This window comes from Camelus ferus, chromosome 25 (genome assembly GCF_009834535.1).
Source record: "Camelus ferus isolate YT-003-E chromosome 25, BCGSAC_Cfer_1.0, whole genome shotgun sequence".
Taxonomy (NCBI): Eukaryota; Metazoa; Chordata; class Mammalia; order Artiodactyla; family Camelidae; genus Camelus; species Camelus ferus.
This window is the reverse complement of record NC_045720.1, coordinates 3,394,759-3,409,409: the sequence shown is the minus strand read 5'-3', so window position 1 is coordinate 3,409,409 and position 14,651 is coordinate 3,394,759. Positions and strand designations below refer to the sequence as shown.

Sequence of the window (14,651 nt, the reverse complement as noted above, 5' to 3'; positions counted from 1 at the left end):
AGATGGTGCACTGTCTATTTCACAGATGAGAAAACAGCATGTCATTTTAGGGGTATGAAATGGGCAGCATTTGAACCCAGATGAGAGTCCAGAGCTATGCTCTCTCCACTGCACCAGGTAGCTAAGTACAGACAGCAGGAGGGGCTTGGCAAGGGTGTGGACAGTCGGTCAGCCAGGAGGATGAGTGGACTGTACCACTGCCTTGGCTTCATGGGCAGGTGTATTTCCTGCCCTTATACTCTGGACCTTGCCACGTGACTGGCTCCAGACAAAGGCATGTAGAAGAAATGACAGCTTAGTAGTGGGGTCACAGCACAAGACACCTCACTTGCTTTCACACAGCCCTCCTGTATCTCTTCCATCACCAAGATGAAAACACACAATGGCTTGAAACAGAGCTTCTTCAGTCAGTCTGGAGACCAGCAGTGAGAAAAAGCTGCCCAGCTGGGCTTTCTGGAACAGCCAAGTCTCACTGAGCCACAGTCCATCAGCAATAATAAATGGTTGTTGTTTTAAGTCTCTATGTTTGTGGGTGATTTGTTACACATCACTAGCTAACTGATACAGAAGGATGAAACAAGCAGTAGATAACAAACCAGTTACAAGCACAGACTCTGAAGTCAGACTGCCTGGGTACAACTCCTGGTTCTGCCACTATTTTGCTGTGTGACCTTGGGTAAATTGCTTAACCTCTCTGATTGTCCATATCCTCAGTTATAAAATCGGATAGATGGAAATATCTACCTGGTCGAGTTGTTGAGAGAATGAAATTAATTGCAATGGTGTCTATAGAAAAACAGGGCCCTGTGAATGATAGCCCTGTTGTGGCAAGGGACTAGAGGTTAAGCTTGTCCTGGAGTGCTCTGGTTAGCATGACAAAGACAAGCAGATGAGAGACCTTTTGCCTTTTTCTTCTGTTTTAACATTGATGCCACACCTGCCTTTCCCTACTATTTTAGTGAGGTAGTGAGCCCCCTGTCCTTGGAGGGTCAAGCAATGTTGCCAGCCTGAGAGGGTAGGACCAGATGACCTCTGAGTCCTCTTGACTGTCAGACAATAATGCTTCCTGTATCCAACCCATGTTCCCAGGCAGGTGAGCAGTGTCTGGGAGAGGCTGTAGTATGAAGAAGAGAATGCTGGGCTGGAGGGCAGAAGACATGGGTTCAAGCCCCAAACTCTACTATGTGACCCTGGGAAGCCACTGAATATCTCTAGCCTCATTGGCATAACAGAGTAAATCCCAACCATGCTTATTTCACAGGGTTGTTATGTGGATGAAAGACGGTAGTGGGTGGGAACCTGCCTTGTAAATCAGACCATACCAAGGGGCAAGCCATCCACAGAGACATCACTCCAGGCATACTGACGGAAAAGCCGCCTGCTCACTAGCTTAGGGTGGGCAAGGATGTGGCAAGCATGCTGTCACTGTCCACCTGATACCAATGGCAGACATGCCTAATCGATCCCACACCGCACTTCTCCCCACTGGAGCTGTTTCTTAGCTCAGAGCTTCAGTGACCAAGCCAACTGGCTATACCAGACTGATCAGGCAAAACCTCCTAACCCAGCAGCTAGACCAACCCAGTGGCTCCCCTGCCTCCGCCTGGTTCCACAGTGTCCAGGAGATTGTAGGTTCCAGGTGGCAACTGCACCCACAGACCGCCCCTAACCCTTGGACTAGCTGTGTCTGGGATGAGGGTAGATCCGCCAGCCTTCCAACCCCCATGACCTGGTCCAGGCCACACAAAGGATTGCTAAGAAAATGCTCTGAAATAGTAAGAACATCAAAACATCTTCAGCATTGCTGAGGGCTACTGAAATTGCGGTGAGACCAGAAGCCCGCTACCACGTTTGCACTGTTGTTTACAGGACAACACACAGCACTATCAGGTGCTTATGCCCCCTGACCTGGGGTCCCGCCACCACAGCAAACCCTTAAGTAATAACCCAGCACAATCTACTCACACACAAAGAGACATTCAATAGAGCACTGTCTATAATTGGCAAAAAAAAAAAAAAAAAAGGAAAGACGCATGAAAACACTATAAATAGAGGAGTGGTTAAGTAGATTATAGTACATTCATTTCGTGGATATGGAGCTGTGAAAATAAATTTCCCTTTAGACTGCACAAACACAAGGTAATGTTTGACATAAACTTAAAGAGAAAAGGGCCCTGAAATGCTAGGCATACCACCACAGACACTGTGGGGGCCTTCAATACCCATCTCTACTCCCTCCTCACCACCAGAACCCGTTTGGCTTGAAAAGCAACATGCCATGTTTCTTAGACAACTTTGAAGCTAGGGGTGGCCATGAGACACAGTCGTGGCTAATGAGATGTCAGCAGAAGTCCTTGAACATCCAGGAAAGCTGCTTAGAAAAGAGCACATGCCGTCTTTTGTTCTCCCTCTTTTTCTTGCCAGGAAGGATGCTGGAGGTGAGGCTGGAGGTGGAGCAGCCATATTGGAACCATGAGGCGCCAACCTGCAAACTAAAGCCAAGCTAAGACGGCTGAGCAGAAAGACAAAGAGCCTGAGTCTCTGAAGGCATTGTGGAGCCTCCTGTCGGCCCAACTCCCCGCCCCAGACTTCTTAACTGCTGTTTGCTCCAGTGCCTGTTACCTGTTCTCTACAACAGGCAGCTGAACACAGTCCCTAACAGATTCATTGCGATGAAATGATAAAAGCAGCAGGCACATTTGGACAATGACAACAATGTGCAAATTGAATGTGGCCACGGGACCACAGGGGACTGGGGACTTTTCTCCCCTCTTGATAAAACGTTCTCTGCCAGGGTCTACTTCTTCCCCTTCCCAGCGATGTGAGAGCTACTTTGTCAATCAGCACACACTGGAGTCCTCACTTCGCTGGTGTTTGAATCCCCCTGGCCTAAACACTTGTCCTAAATAGACGCCAGACCAATTTTCCCAACTGCCAGGGCTCTCGGCACTTGGGGTGCGGTCAAATGATCGCACTTGGGAAACTGCACAGTGCAACCAGATTCAGTGGGAATGCCCCTCCGCCCCCACTGCTACCCCACAGCATCCCTGAGCCAGGCCCTTTCTTGGTTAGTGGTTAGAGCCCAGCCCAGCCCCGCCCTGTCTGCATCACCAGCAATCGTACCCCACAGAGTCCGAGGGATAGATGCCTTGACACTGCACATGTGGGCCTTGGGGTGCAGAGTGGCTGGGCTGGAGCAGGAACCATGCCCCTCAAGTCCTCCCAACATAGCGCTGCTGAGAACCTCTGCTGGGGCAGGGGAGGGGGGACGCCGAGTGTCCACCTGCCGTCCTCCCCAACACCACCGAACTCACCCCACCACCTGAGGGAGTGATGTCTCCCCAGTCCCTCCTGAGTGACTCACCTAGCCCCACCTGAGCTCCCAGTTCCCATCCACATCAGACTGCATGAAAGCTCAACTCCAGAGTCACCTCCCCCGAGACATGCCCCTCTGCTCCAGCAGGGCCCTAAAACTCACAGCACCCCAGATGTATGCCCACCAGGCACACTTCCAACAAACGGCCAACGGGGACCAAAGACACCTCTGCCACATGCTTCACACATTTACTAGTGTTCCTGGTCCCTGAGTAAAACGTCTTGTTCCCAATAGGCCATCAAGTAGTCACTCAACAAACATGTTCTGGGGCCCAGTATGTGCCAAGTGCTTGGGACCCTGAAATAAAAGCTTGACCCCAGGCCTCAAGTGGCTTTCATGTGAACAGACCCAGCACAGCTCAGGCTCCTGCTGTCACCCACTGACGAGTGTCCAGGGGACAGACATGAGGATAGCCTGAGTATCTCAGCACAGGGCCAGGCTGGGCGGGGGAACAGCAAGATCAAGGTCCCAGGTGGGACCTGCCCGACAAGAGTGTTCCAGGGTGGGTGCAAGGACAAGGGGAGGGAGGCAGGGAGGGGCAGGTGGGGTGCAGCCAGGTGGAGGGCTGGGGGTCATGACAACACACTGTCGAGTGGCGAACACCTGTTCCCCTCAGCCCTGGGGGAGGCCTGGCGATGCTGGCCACCAGGATGCCTCTCACCATCCAGAACAGCACGCACCTCCCATCTGGCAGGGCCGGTGACAGCCCACGGCTGTTTCACAGGTGGGTGTCTCTTCCCACCAGGTGCCCGACAGACTCCTGTGAGCCTGTCACTAGAAGTGGCCTTGGGGGCTGAGATCACACATCCAAGTCCATGGGAGTGAGAAGCTCCCCGTTTGACCGGACGGGCCCTAACCTGCCATCTTCCCTTAAAACCAAAAGGCTGGGGCCTCTGCTCTGCGCCTGCCCAGAGGCCCCGAGGCCCAACCACACAGGAAGATGACCCCAAACCACTCGGCTCAAAGCCCCCTCAGCTCTTGGGTGCCAGGCATGAGCCTCAGCCTCCAGCAGGTGCTTTGAGCAGCCCTGGGCCAGCTGGCCCTGGGGAGCCTGAGACCAGTAAGTGCCCAGCCCTGCCCTGGGGACACAGGGGACCACTGGGAAGGCTGCGGAGCAAATCCACACCTGGGGCACCCTGTGGGAGGCGTGGTGGGCTGGCAGCAGAGAAACGAGGGGGAACGGACAGTTGTGGGCAGAGAAGGCCTGGCTGGAGCCAGGGAGGCAGGGCAACTCTGACCTGGGCAGTCAGACACGGGGGACCTGAAGTATCGAATGGGGATTCAGTCTGAGGACCTGGCTCTGACCCAAGAGGGATGGGGGTGCAGGCGTAGGTGACGGCAGGGCTTCAGCATGGCAGGGGTGGGGGTGGGGAGGGGGCCCCCTGGGAAGCCGCCTTTCCCCAACCAGCCTGGGTTGGGAAAACCCACCAGCCGGCCTAGGAACCCATGGCCTCAGAAGCCCCCAGCCTGGCACCCCGCCACGAGAGCTTCCTTCCGCTGGGTGGCAGAAGCTCTTCCATCTCTGAGGGCGCTCTCTAAATGAGGAGTGGGCACCGGGAAGCCCCTCACGAGGGTTAGGGCCACCGGACAGACCCAGCAGGGGCGGCAGCTGGAGAGAGGCAGGGGACGGGATGTCCCTTAGAGGGTGGGTGGGAGAGCCGGACCGGGAAGCTACAAATGACAACTCTCCAATTTTCCAAGAGCTGGCGAAGCGCACAGGGGCACAGGCACCAGCCTGGAAGCATCATCACAGTGAAGCCCAGGGCTGTGAGAGGAGGCCCTTCACGGCACACTCTGGCATGTTCTCTGATGCTCACGACACACAGACACCAAGTTCTACGTCCCCATTTCACAGATGAGAAAGCCCAGGCTAACGGGACAGGCCTAAGGTCCGGCCTCCGGGACAGGCAGACATGAGCCGTCCTGCCCACGGCTACGGGCCCCCATGACCTGCCTGCCCTCCGAGCCCCTCTGCGCTCTGTCTCTGGAGGCGGGTGCCATCCTGACCCGCTCATCCAGATGGAAGACCGAGGTCAGAGGGGAGGCTGGACCTGGCTCCCTCCGCTCTCCAGATGCCTGGCCCAGCATGCCCAGTCCGCCACCAACAGTATCTGCACCCCCGACCCCCCACCAGCCACAGCTCACCCGCCTCTAGTCCCGCCCCGCCTTCACCTCATTGCCACCCTGGGCTCCTCCCAGAGCTGGGGACACGATAAGGGTGAGGACATTGAGAGCAAGCCCACCCCCATGGGGCTGGCCCTGCCGTGGAGCAGCTACTCCCTCGCCAGGCCCTGTCATCCCTCAGGACCGAGACCCCAGGAAGGAGTGCGATCGAGGGGCTAGTGATCTGCTGGGGGGCTCTGTTTCTCCCAGGCCCGGGGGCAGACTTCTCAGTGTCCTGACAAGCCGGGCCGGCACTCTCACAGGGACTCCTCAGCTTTCTCATCTTCCCCTGCTGCCAATGTCTCCATCAATCGTCCTTCTTGTCCGGGTCCACAACACAGGGCTGTTCTGTGATCAGTGATCAACCTCAGGGCTAGTGCCTGGGCTCACCCCAATCTGAGACAGAGACTACAGTTAAGTCCCCTTAGGAGCACATGATAGAAGCTCGCAGGAGTCAGACACTCAAAACATGTCAATGCAGGGAGGGGCTGCGTACTAACTGGAGGCATTAACAGAAGTATGTTGCTGGGCGAGTGGAGGTGACGTCCCGCACTCCCCACGCGATCAGGCTGGACTTGGAGAGCACACGCGCACCTCAAAACTGCTCAGAGGAGTGGGGCCTGGCTTACAAGGCATTATCCAAAGAAACTCAGGGGCCCTGGGGCCGTCCTCAAATTCCTAAGGACGGTCACGGCAGGAAGCCATTCCTCTGGAGAACTGTAAGCCACAGAGTGGGTGCCTTTAGCTTAAAAGGGAAAACTTCTTACAGGCAGGGGTCCCAGAGGTGGGACAGGCAGGAAAAGGGAACTTTGAACAAAATTCCTCAAGGAAATGGACACCAGACTCCCCCTACTCCACACCCACGGCTGGTAGGGAGCAGGATGTCCCACCAGGTAGAGGGGAAGACCCTCGACCCAATTCTCCTGTCCCAGATCCTCTGCCCACCAACTCTCTCAAGAGTGCCCACTGCCTTTCCTCTGTCAGCCCAGGGTCCTTGCCTCCTAACTCCCAGGGCACTGCTGAGACCAGGCGTCGCATTCATTTCCTCGTGCGTTCTCCCTGGTCCTCTGGCAAGGCTGGTGTGGACAAAGCGTGGGGCTGCTCTGTGCTCTGACTCAGTGGGGTAGGTTCCCTGAGCTGGCCGCCTGTCCATCCGGGCTCCCCGTGCCAGTCATACCCTGGACCACCTCCACACACCCTCCCGCTCCAGACACACCCACACATTGTGTGCCAGGTTCCCACTTCTCTCCTGGGCTGGGCCCCCGAGTTCCACTTTATAAACAGAGACCTCCTGGCTCCTCCTCAGGTGACTACCACAGAGACAGGCCAGCCCTTTAAGAGAAGTCCCCCCTCCAATTCACACACACACACACACACCTCTTTCTACATAGATGCTCACCAGATCAGAACATCACATAATAACCTCAACACTCAGCTAAACACACATACTTCATCACATGTGAAGTAATGATCTCCCTGTCACTAGAGGCATTCAAGAAAAGGCTGGCTGATGCCGGCAGATCTGGGGTGCTGGTAATGCTGTTTCTTGGTCTGAGTGCTGGCTGCTTGGCAGAGCTTGTTTACAGGAATCACTGAGCAGTACACTCGTGATATGTGCAGTTCTCAGTATGAATAGTCTGTTCTTAAAAATTTTCAAAATTAAAAGTATACGGGATTGGCTGACCATTTGGCAGGAAGGAGATGAGGCTGGGACAACCTGAAGACACTCCTCCACCACCTCCCCGCCGCCATCAAGGCCTTAACACGTCCTGAGCCCTGCTAGGGGCACCCACTGTGCACCTCAGGTGCACACAGTGCCTGTCCCTGGCACATAGAGGAGCTGGGGGAAAACCCACAGATGGAGGGAAGAGTGCACATGAAGGGGACTGCGTGAGTGCTCGGGGGAAGGAGCAAATGAGTATGTGAATGCACAGAGGGGGGGACTGATGGATGCCCAGATGTACGGAGCAGGACAGACAGGAGGACTCCGTGCACAGGGGACGCTGGGTGGAGGTGTGAACACGGGTCCATAGGGGAAGAGATGTACACGGAGGCTCCTGCTCTTGCTCTGACCTCCCCCAGCTTGGCTTGTGCAAGTCAGGCCGCCCCAGGAAAGAGTAGGTGAAGGTGACAGGTGTTGGTACACAGGATCTCATCTGCTACCTGTGGGTCTCGGCACTCAGCGTGGTGTCTCACACACCTCAGGAGAGCCATCTCTTTTCGGTCACTCAAAGTCAGAGAGAACCCACCTCTCCGCCTCCACCAGGACATCTATAAATAGGCCAGGTTTACTGGAGGGCCAGGGCCACATCGAGGAAGGCCAGGCCCGGGCAGGGCCTGGGAGGAGGGGCTGAACACCGGCAGCTCGTGCTCCCGCGCAGGGCCAGCTGCCACACCGTAAGTCACAGGGAGACCTGCACCCTCCCGTCCAGCCCTTGGTGTGTGTGCTGGGTGGACAGGCCCTTCACCTGGCCCTGGATGAGCAGGTTTCCTGAACACTGGAGGCAAAGGGAGAAGCAGGAGGACACAGATGGAATATTCCACAGTCGTCTCCCTGGCTCCTGGGTGGAATCCACACCCTGACCGCGGAGTTCTGGGCCCTCTGCCTCTGTGTGCGCTGCCTCACCTGGGCCTTGGTTTCTGTATCTGCAAAGTGGGGCTTTACTGCCTCCAGCCCCAGGGGTGCAGTAAGGGCCCGTGGGCAAAGTCGCGTGCCCTCTGGACCTGCTTCCATCCCGCAGTCCTGCCGGAGATGCCCACTGCATGCTGGGCTCTGTGCTGGGCTTCCAGGGGCAGGGAGGAGACGGTTCAGCCTGGGGCTGACATCGGCCATGCTGGCACTGGGAGAGGCCCGGAGGCGGGGGGCACAACGCGGGGTGCACTGAGCATCGGGGGGGCGGCTCCCAGTCAGTGGTCTGGACCAGCAGGACGGAAGGGTTAACTGAGTTTAGCTGTCCCTGCGCTTCAGGCTGGACTGCACCCAACTGTTTGCGTTTCCAGCTCCCCTCCGGCCTCAAGGCCAGGCCTTATCTTGTCATCTAGATGGTCCCCAGAGCCTCAGAGGTGGCACAGGGAGGCTGGGGCAGGCATGCAGCGAGGGTGTAAACCGCGTCTCGAAAACTGCACCCGAGAGAGCGAGAGAGAAGACGACGCAGGAAATGCTTTCCGCTCGCTGAACGCTCTGTTCAAGGTTCAAGGTAGGAATGAGAGAAAAGGAGTGTGCCCCCCCCGCCCCCCTGCATTCTGGTTTCAAGCAGGTGGGGGACCTCGGGCAAGGAAGCAAAGCGGCAGAACAACTTTCTCCGAGTGTGCCCCACCCCAGGCCAGCAGACCCCGGCTCCTGGGCCAGGCCCCTCAGTCCCTGCGGCAGCCAGCCCGCCTTCAGAGGGACCCAAAGGGCCCTGATGTCAGTCTCCCTGCTTCTAAACAGCAGCAGAAACACAAAACCCACGTCTCTTCTTTCCCTCCTCCCCTCATGAGGACCAGTTTTTAAATCGTCCTTAGATCCTCCAGATGAGATCTGAATTCTAAGCAGTTTCTTCTGGATGATCCTGAAGGTGGTAACAACTTAGAACACACATGTCGCAGTCAAAAAAGAAGTGCCTGGAGATCCCTGCTGTTGCTAGAGTAGTAGCTGAGTGTGGGACACAATTTTGGCCAAAAGCGCCTCCGGTAGGAAGACGATGAGTTTGCGGGGGGTTCCCTGCGCACCCGGGCCTTAGCCCCCAGCAGAGAAATCCAGCCCAGGCGCTCTGCAGTCCCGGCAGGCCCTGGCCCCCCTCCCCGCTCCCACCACTGCTACCAACAGCTTAGAAAGTGGGGAGGGGGTGTTTCCAATCGTCCCGCTAATCAGACAAGCACAGCGGGGTGCGCAGAAGGACTTTTCATCTTGAACATGATGGAGAGTTCCAACGGTCTGGGGCTTGCCAAATTTAGAACGCAACAGTATCACCTCCTGGGCAGTTCCCACAAGTGGCACAGACATCAAAAGCAGCAAGTGGGGAGGAGCGGCACCCAGAACCAGGCAAACGACGGCAATGCGTCTGCCCATCCAGAGCCCGGGGGACTGGTGCTCTTCCCTCCCCAGGACAAAGGTGGCCGCGCCTGGGGCTTCCCCGGAGAGCTGGGTGGCATTCAGTGTGACAGCCTTCCAAAGCCTCTTATGAAGACGCACGCGGCCACAGATCCCAGGCAGGGTGGTAATTATGTATGTTCTTAAAATCCATTTCACAGAGGGAGCTAATAGCCTCATCTGGGAAGACAAGTTCATTAACAGAGGCCGAGTGCCGGGGGTTCCTGCCCCACCTCGGAGACTCGAGGTCAAAGTTGAAGCTCTCTCGAGAAATCATTCAAGGTTAGATTAAAAATAAGAACACCCATTGAAGATGCACCTGACTCATTAATGTCGCTGTCCAATCAGCGACAGTTCCTTGGAGGGCTTGGCTGGGGGCTGGGTTTTGTTCTAGGCCTAAGAGCACCTTAATTTGCATTTATATTAAAAAAAAAAGAAGAAGAAGAAGAAAACAAACAGAATTAACTAGAAAGGTGCTTTGTTTCCTACAAATACGGGCTCTTAGGAGCTAAGCGGTTTCTTAGGGCAGAGGATCTGCGGGTCGGCCGATGTCAAAAATCACAGATTCTCGCCTACTAAGGGCGCACTGCACTGTTCCAGGCGGCTGCGGGCACTAGGGATCCCAGCGGCCCTTCAAAGCCACTCCAGTGGGCGGTTACACTGTCACACCCCTTCTACAGATGGGGAAACTGAGGCTGGGAGTCAGGAAACAACCCCCCATGGTCTTCCAGTCTGACTAGACCCAGGTTCCAAGCCCAGTCAGCAGACTCCGGGTTCAGCACCTTTCCACCACAGGGCAGCAGAGCTAGGACAGTTTTTTCTTCCTACCCTTACACATACATTCCAGCCTTTCTAGAAAATCAGCTGGAAACTCAACACAGGAAGTGAGACAAAGTCAGCACAGGCATCTTCTGCCCCCCTGCTCTGGTGCTGACCGGAGTCCCACCCGCACCCCTGCCTAGGATCACACCCTCCACTCGGCCACCAGTGCCTTGAGGTTTTCTCTTTGGAGCCTTAACCGTTTGAAGCAGATGCTCAGATCGGCCAATCAGAATCAATAAACACAAAGATAAGCACTTTATCAGGTAAACGGGAACATCTCTGGGTTTGATTTTAACTCCAGCCCTCTCCTGGATGCTGCAGTTCAACTCTTGGGACCAGCCGAACGTTCCCTGTGCTCATGTCACTGCTGGAGACCAGCAAGCTCACAGATTTCATCTGTTTGGGGTCGACATCACCCTAGGCACGTCTCGGGGGTGATGAGTTTTCCCCTGCCCAGGGGGTGGTCAGTTTTAGAGGCATATTTCTTGCTCTCTGGCTCTCCAGGAAACAAGCCCCTGCCCCGCAGGAAGGCCGGCCTGCGCATCTGTTACCTCCACAGCTCACGCTGGAAGTTTAAAGACAGAAATGATGGTGATGACCAGCTGGCCCTTTCAGGAGCTGGAAGCCCAGGGTGGGAAAGCAAGGACTTTTCTGTGTTTTGGCCGCTGGGCCAAGGGCGTGTGGCAAAAGGGAGCAAAGCTGGTTATGCAGACAACAGAAGGGCAGTTTCCTTCTGAAAACGGAAAAAGCTACACCAATGAATTAAACATTTCGAACAAGATGACTCTCTAAAAAGTCTTTTCAACCAAGAAGGAAAGACAAGCCGTCCTGTGCTGGTGCTTCCTGTTGCATATGGCACTGAGAAATCCTGTTTTTGCAGCATGCAGAGCTTTCCAGAGAAAGAAAAATATCAAGGGGGAAAATCAGAGAAGGAGGTCCGGAGAAGTCAGGCCAGAGGGACGGAGAGAAAGATGGGGAAGAGGAGGCCTCTTCTCAGAGCACAGGGGCATAAAGGACTGGAGGGGAGCAAAACAGAGACGGCCCCTGAGCCAACACGTTGGCCCTGACAGGTCCAAGGAGGTGGCCGTGGAGAGGCCTGGTACCATGCTGGGACAAGTTGCAAACCACGGAGGCACCACCCTATCTCCAGGCCCTGTCAGGAGGGCATCCCCACAGCCACTGGGATGAATGACCTGCTCTAGTGCCCACAGGTCTCAAAGTGTGATGGCTGCAAGTTCTCTGAACCCCCTGGCCTAAGTAGGGGTCCTGCCCTAGGTACCCACTAGAGACTGCTTCATGAACACCACCTTTGGGCTCGGGACCCATAGAAATCCCCAGGGTGTACGAACTGGACTCTCTCCCCGGAACCAGGGCTGAACTTCCCTGGCTTCTGGGACATACACAGACTTGCCTTAACCACTGGCTTAGCTTGGGGGTGGGCTGGTCCTGCCCCCCTGTCCTGCACCTCCTTGCTCCTAGAGACTTTCACCTGGCTACCACCACCGCTCCCTCCCCCCACAGCCCCCATCACCAAGTAGCAAACTCTCTCCTCCCAGGGGCCTGGCACAGCCAGGCTCCAGCACTGTTAGAAGAGGAGCCAGGAAGGAGGAAAGCTGAAATTTGGGCTCGGAGAAGGCTGTAGGCTGGCGAGGGTCAGCGCATCCCACGCTCCAAGAGCAGTCCCCCTGCCACCTGAGTCGGTCTCCGCGCGGCGAGTGCCAGGCCAGCCCTCCCCAACTCCCGGAGAGGTAGTAAGTGTAAGGCTTGGAACCCCGCGCAGCCCAGCCCGCGCCGGGGCGGTGGGTGGGTGGGTGTCTGCTCTGGGATTATTCTTAGCGCTCCACTCTCTTCGCAAAAGTGGCGCCTCCGCCCTCCAGGCTCCGGCACGCTCGCTCCGGGCTCGCACGCCCGGCCCAGACACCGGCGCGGAGGAGAGCATCGGGTGGGGTCCGCTAGGGGTGAGACGGCGCGGAGGCGCAGGAGAGGCGAGGGCTCCCGAGAGAGGAGGGGGCGCTGCGGGAGGGGCCCCGGCGACAGGCTGCGTTTAACCCTCGGCGCCCCACACCCAGCCCTGCGCCGCGCGCTCAGCCGCCTCCCCGGACTCCTCCCGGGACGCGGGGAGCCGGGCGGCGGCGCGCCCAGCCCTTACCTATGGTGGTGATGACCGTGATGGCAAAGTAGAAGGAGCCGGCGAATTTCCACTGGACGCCGGCGCGGTGCGGCTCCGACTGCAGGATCACCAGCTCCAGCTGCCGGTAGTCCTCGCTGCTGATGTTGTACTTGCCCTTGATCCGGATCTCCTCGGCTTTGAGTTTCTCCTCCTCGCGCATCTCGTGGTCCGACTCGAGGGCGTCGAAGACGGCGGCGCCCACCAGCAGGTAGGTGAAGGTGCAGACGATGAGGGACAGAGTCCGCACGTTCTGCCTCTTCATGGCCGCCAGCAAAGAGCCGGCGCGGGGGGCATGTCCCGCAGGCTCGCAGCCGCGCGCGTCCCACTGCAGCGCCCGGCGGCCGCCGCCGCCGCCTCCTCCGCCGCCGCCGCCGCCTCCAAGTTGTAAGCGGCGGCGGCAGCGGCAGCAGCAGCAGCAGCAGCGGGGAGGCGGGGGGCGGGGAGGCTGGGGGGGCCCCCCTCCGCCGGGGCCGCCACGGCCGCCGCCACTGCGAGGCGGCTGGCGGGGCAGGGGCGGCGCGGGCCCTGGCTCGGGCGAGAAGGCGGACAGGCACAGGAGGCTGCTCGAGCGCCGGGGCCAGGCGTCCGGGAGCCCCGACACCCTGCGCCAGACCGGGCCGAAGCAGCCCGCCCCACTGCGCAGGGCCATGCACGGAGGCCCCGCCGGGCACCGCGCGGGCCTCGCTGCCCTCCGCACCCCGCCCCCCGCTCCCGCCGGAAAAGCAGGGGCGGGAGCCGGAGCCGGAGCGCGGCCGCCGGGGCCCGCGCCCCTCCGGGTCCGGCTCCGGGGAGACGGTGCCCAGCTAGGAGCCCGCAGGTCTGCGCGCGCCCCGCGGGACCTCCTTCCCCTTTTACCCCTCCGCGCCCCACCTCGAGTGGGGGTGAAAAAGTTTGCGAAGTGGCGGCGTCTCCGGAGTCCCCGGCGAGAGGGTAGGGGGCCGAGCAGGTGCAGCGGGCTGGACAGCCAGTTGCCCGAAGGTCCGAGCGCCCTGCGTCCACCCGGGCCCGCCGGGACGCGGCGGGGTCCCCGCCAGGCGTCGGCCGGTCCACGAAGTTTGATCGGCTCAGCCCCCGAGGCGCGGGAGCGGGGCGCGGCCCCCGGGCGGCAGGGCCCGCGGCGGAGCGGCCTCGGGGGCAGCTGGGGGACGACTCGGCGGCGGTTGGCCAGTCCGCTCCTCCGGGGGCGGCGGACGCGGCGGCGGCGGCGGCGGCGGCGGGAGGGGTCCCGCGGGCCTCGCGGAGCTGCGGGGTGGGCGCCGGCGCATGAGCCGCGCCGGGGTTGGGGCCCTCCGGCGTTTGGGCGTCCGGGGAGGCGGCCTCAGCGCTGGTCTACCCGGGGCGCTGGCGTGCGTGCGCGCCGGAGGGAGCCCGAGTGTGTGTGCGTGTCTGTGCGTATGTGTGCCGGTGTGCGTGTGTGTGAGGGCGTGTGTGTGTGTGTGTGTGTGTGTGTGAGGGCGTGTGTGTGTGTGAGAGAGGGTGTGTGGGTGTGTGTGTGTGAGGGTGTGTGTCTGTGTGCGCGCGCGCGCGCGCGCGCGCGAGCGCGCGGCAGCCCCGCTTCAGCGGGAGGGACACGGGGGGCGGGGGCCGGGCTACGCCGAGGCCCGGCTTCCCTCCCTCCTTTCTTCCCTCCCTCCCGCAGCCTCCCGGGCGCGCCACCTCCCGCCTGGTCCCCAGCCAGCTGGCGAGGCAGCCGCGGCGGCTCCCGCTGCAGACCGAGCGCGGCGCAGGGCGCACGCGAAGGGAGCCCGGGAGGGGCAGGCCGGTGCTGCCGGGGAGGGGGCGGAGGCGGGCCGAGGACTGGGTGTCGCCTGAGTGGGGGTAGGGGGCGGAGCCAGCAGCCTGTTTCGGCGGGGGATGGGAGGATAAATGAGGCTGCTTGGGCAGTTCTAGCCCAGCTCCCGGAGAGCACATGCAGCCACGCGAGGCGGAGAGTTTGAGGGACCCGGGGCTGGGGGAGGAAACGGTATGCCGCCGGAGATGGCAGACATGCGGCTTAAGGGAGGGGAGAGATCCGGCGGAGAGTAGGAGCACAAGGGGAGGGTCCGTGG

General features: G+C 59.1%; 1 protein-coding gene across 1 annotated transcript in view; it reads right to left on the bottom strand.

Annotated features, from left to right (window-relative positions):
* Positions 1–14,260, bottom strand: part of KCNK9 (potassium two pore domain channel subfamily K member 9) — an 86,204-nt gene extending 71,944 nt beyond the window's left edge. Inside the window, exon 1 of the mRNA XM_032467769.1 lies at positions 12,583–14,260. Coding sequence (XP_032323660.1) covers positions 12,583–13,252 — 670 coding nt within the window. The 5' untranslated portion in view covers positions 13,253–14,260. The remainder of the gene's footprint in view (positions 1–12,582) is intronic.
* Positions 14,261–14,651: the final 391 nt, after the last annotated feature.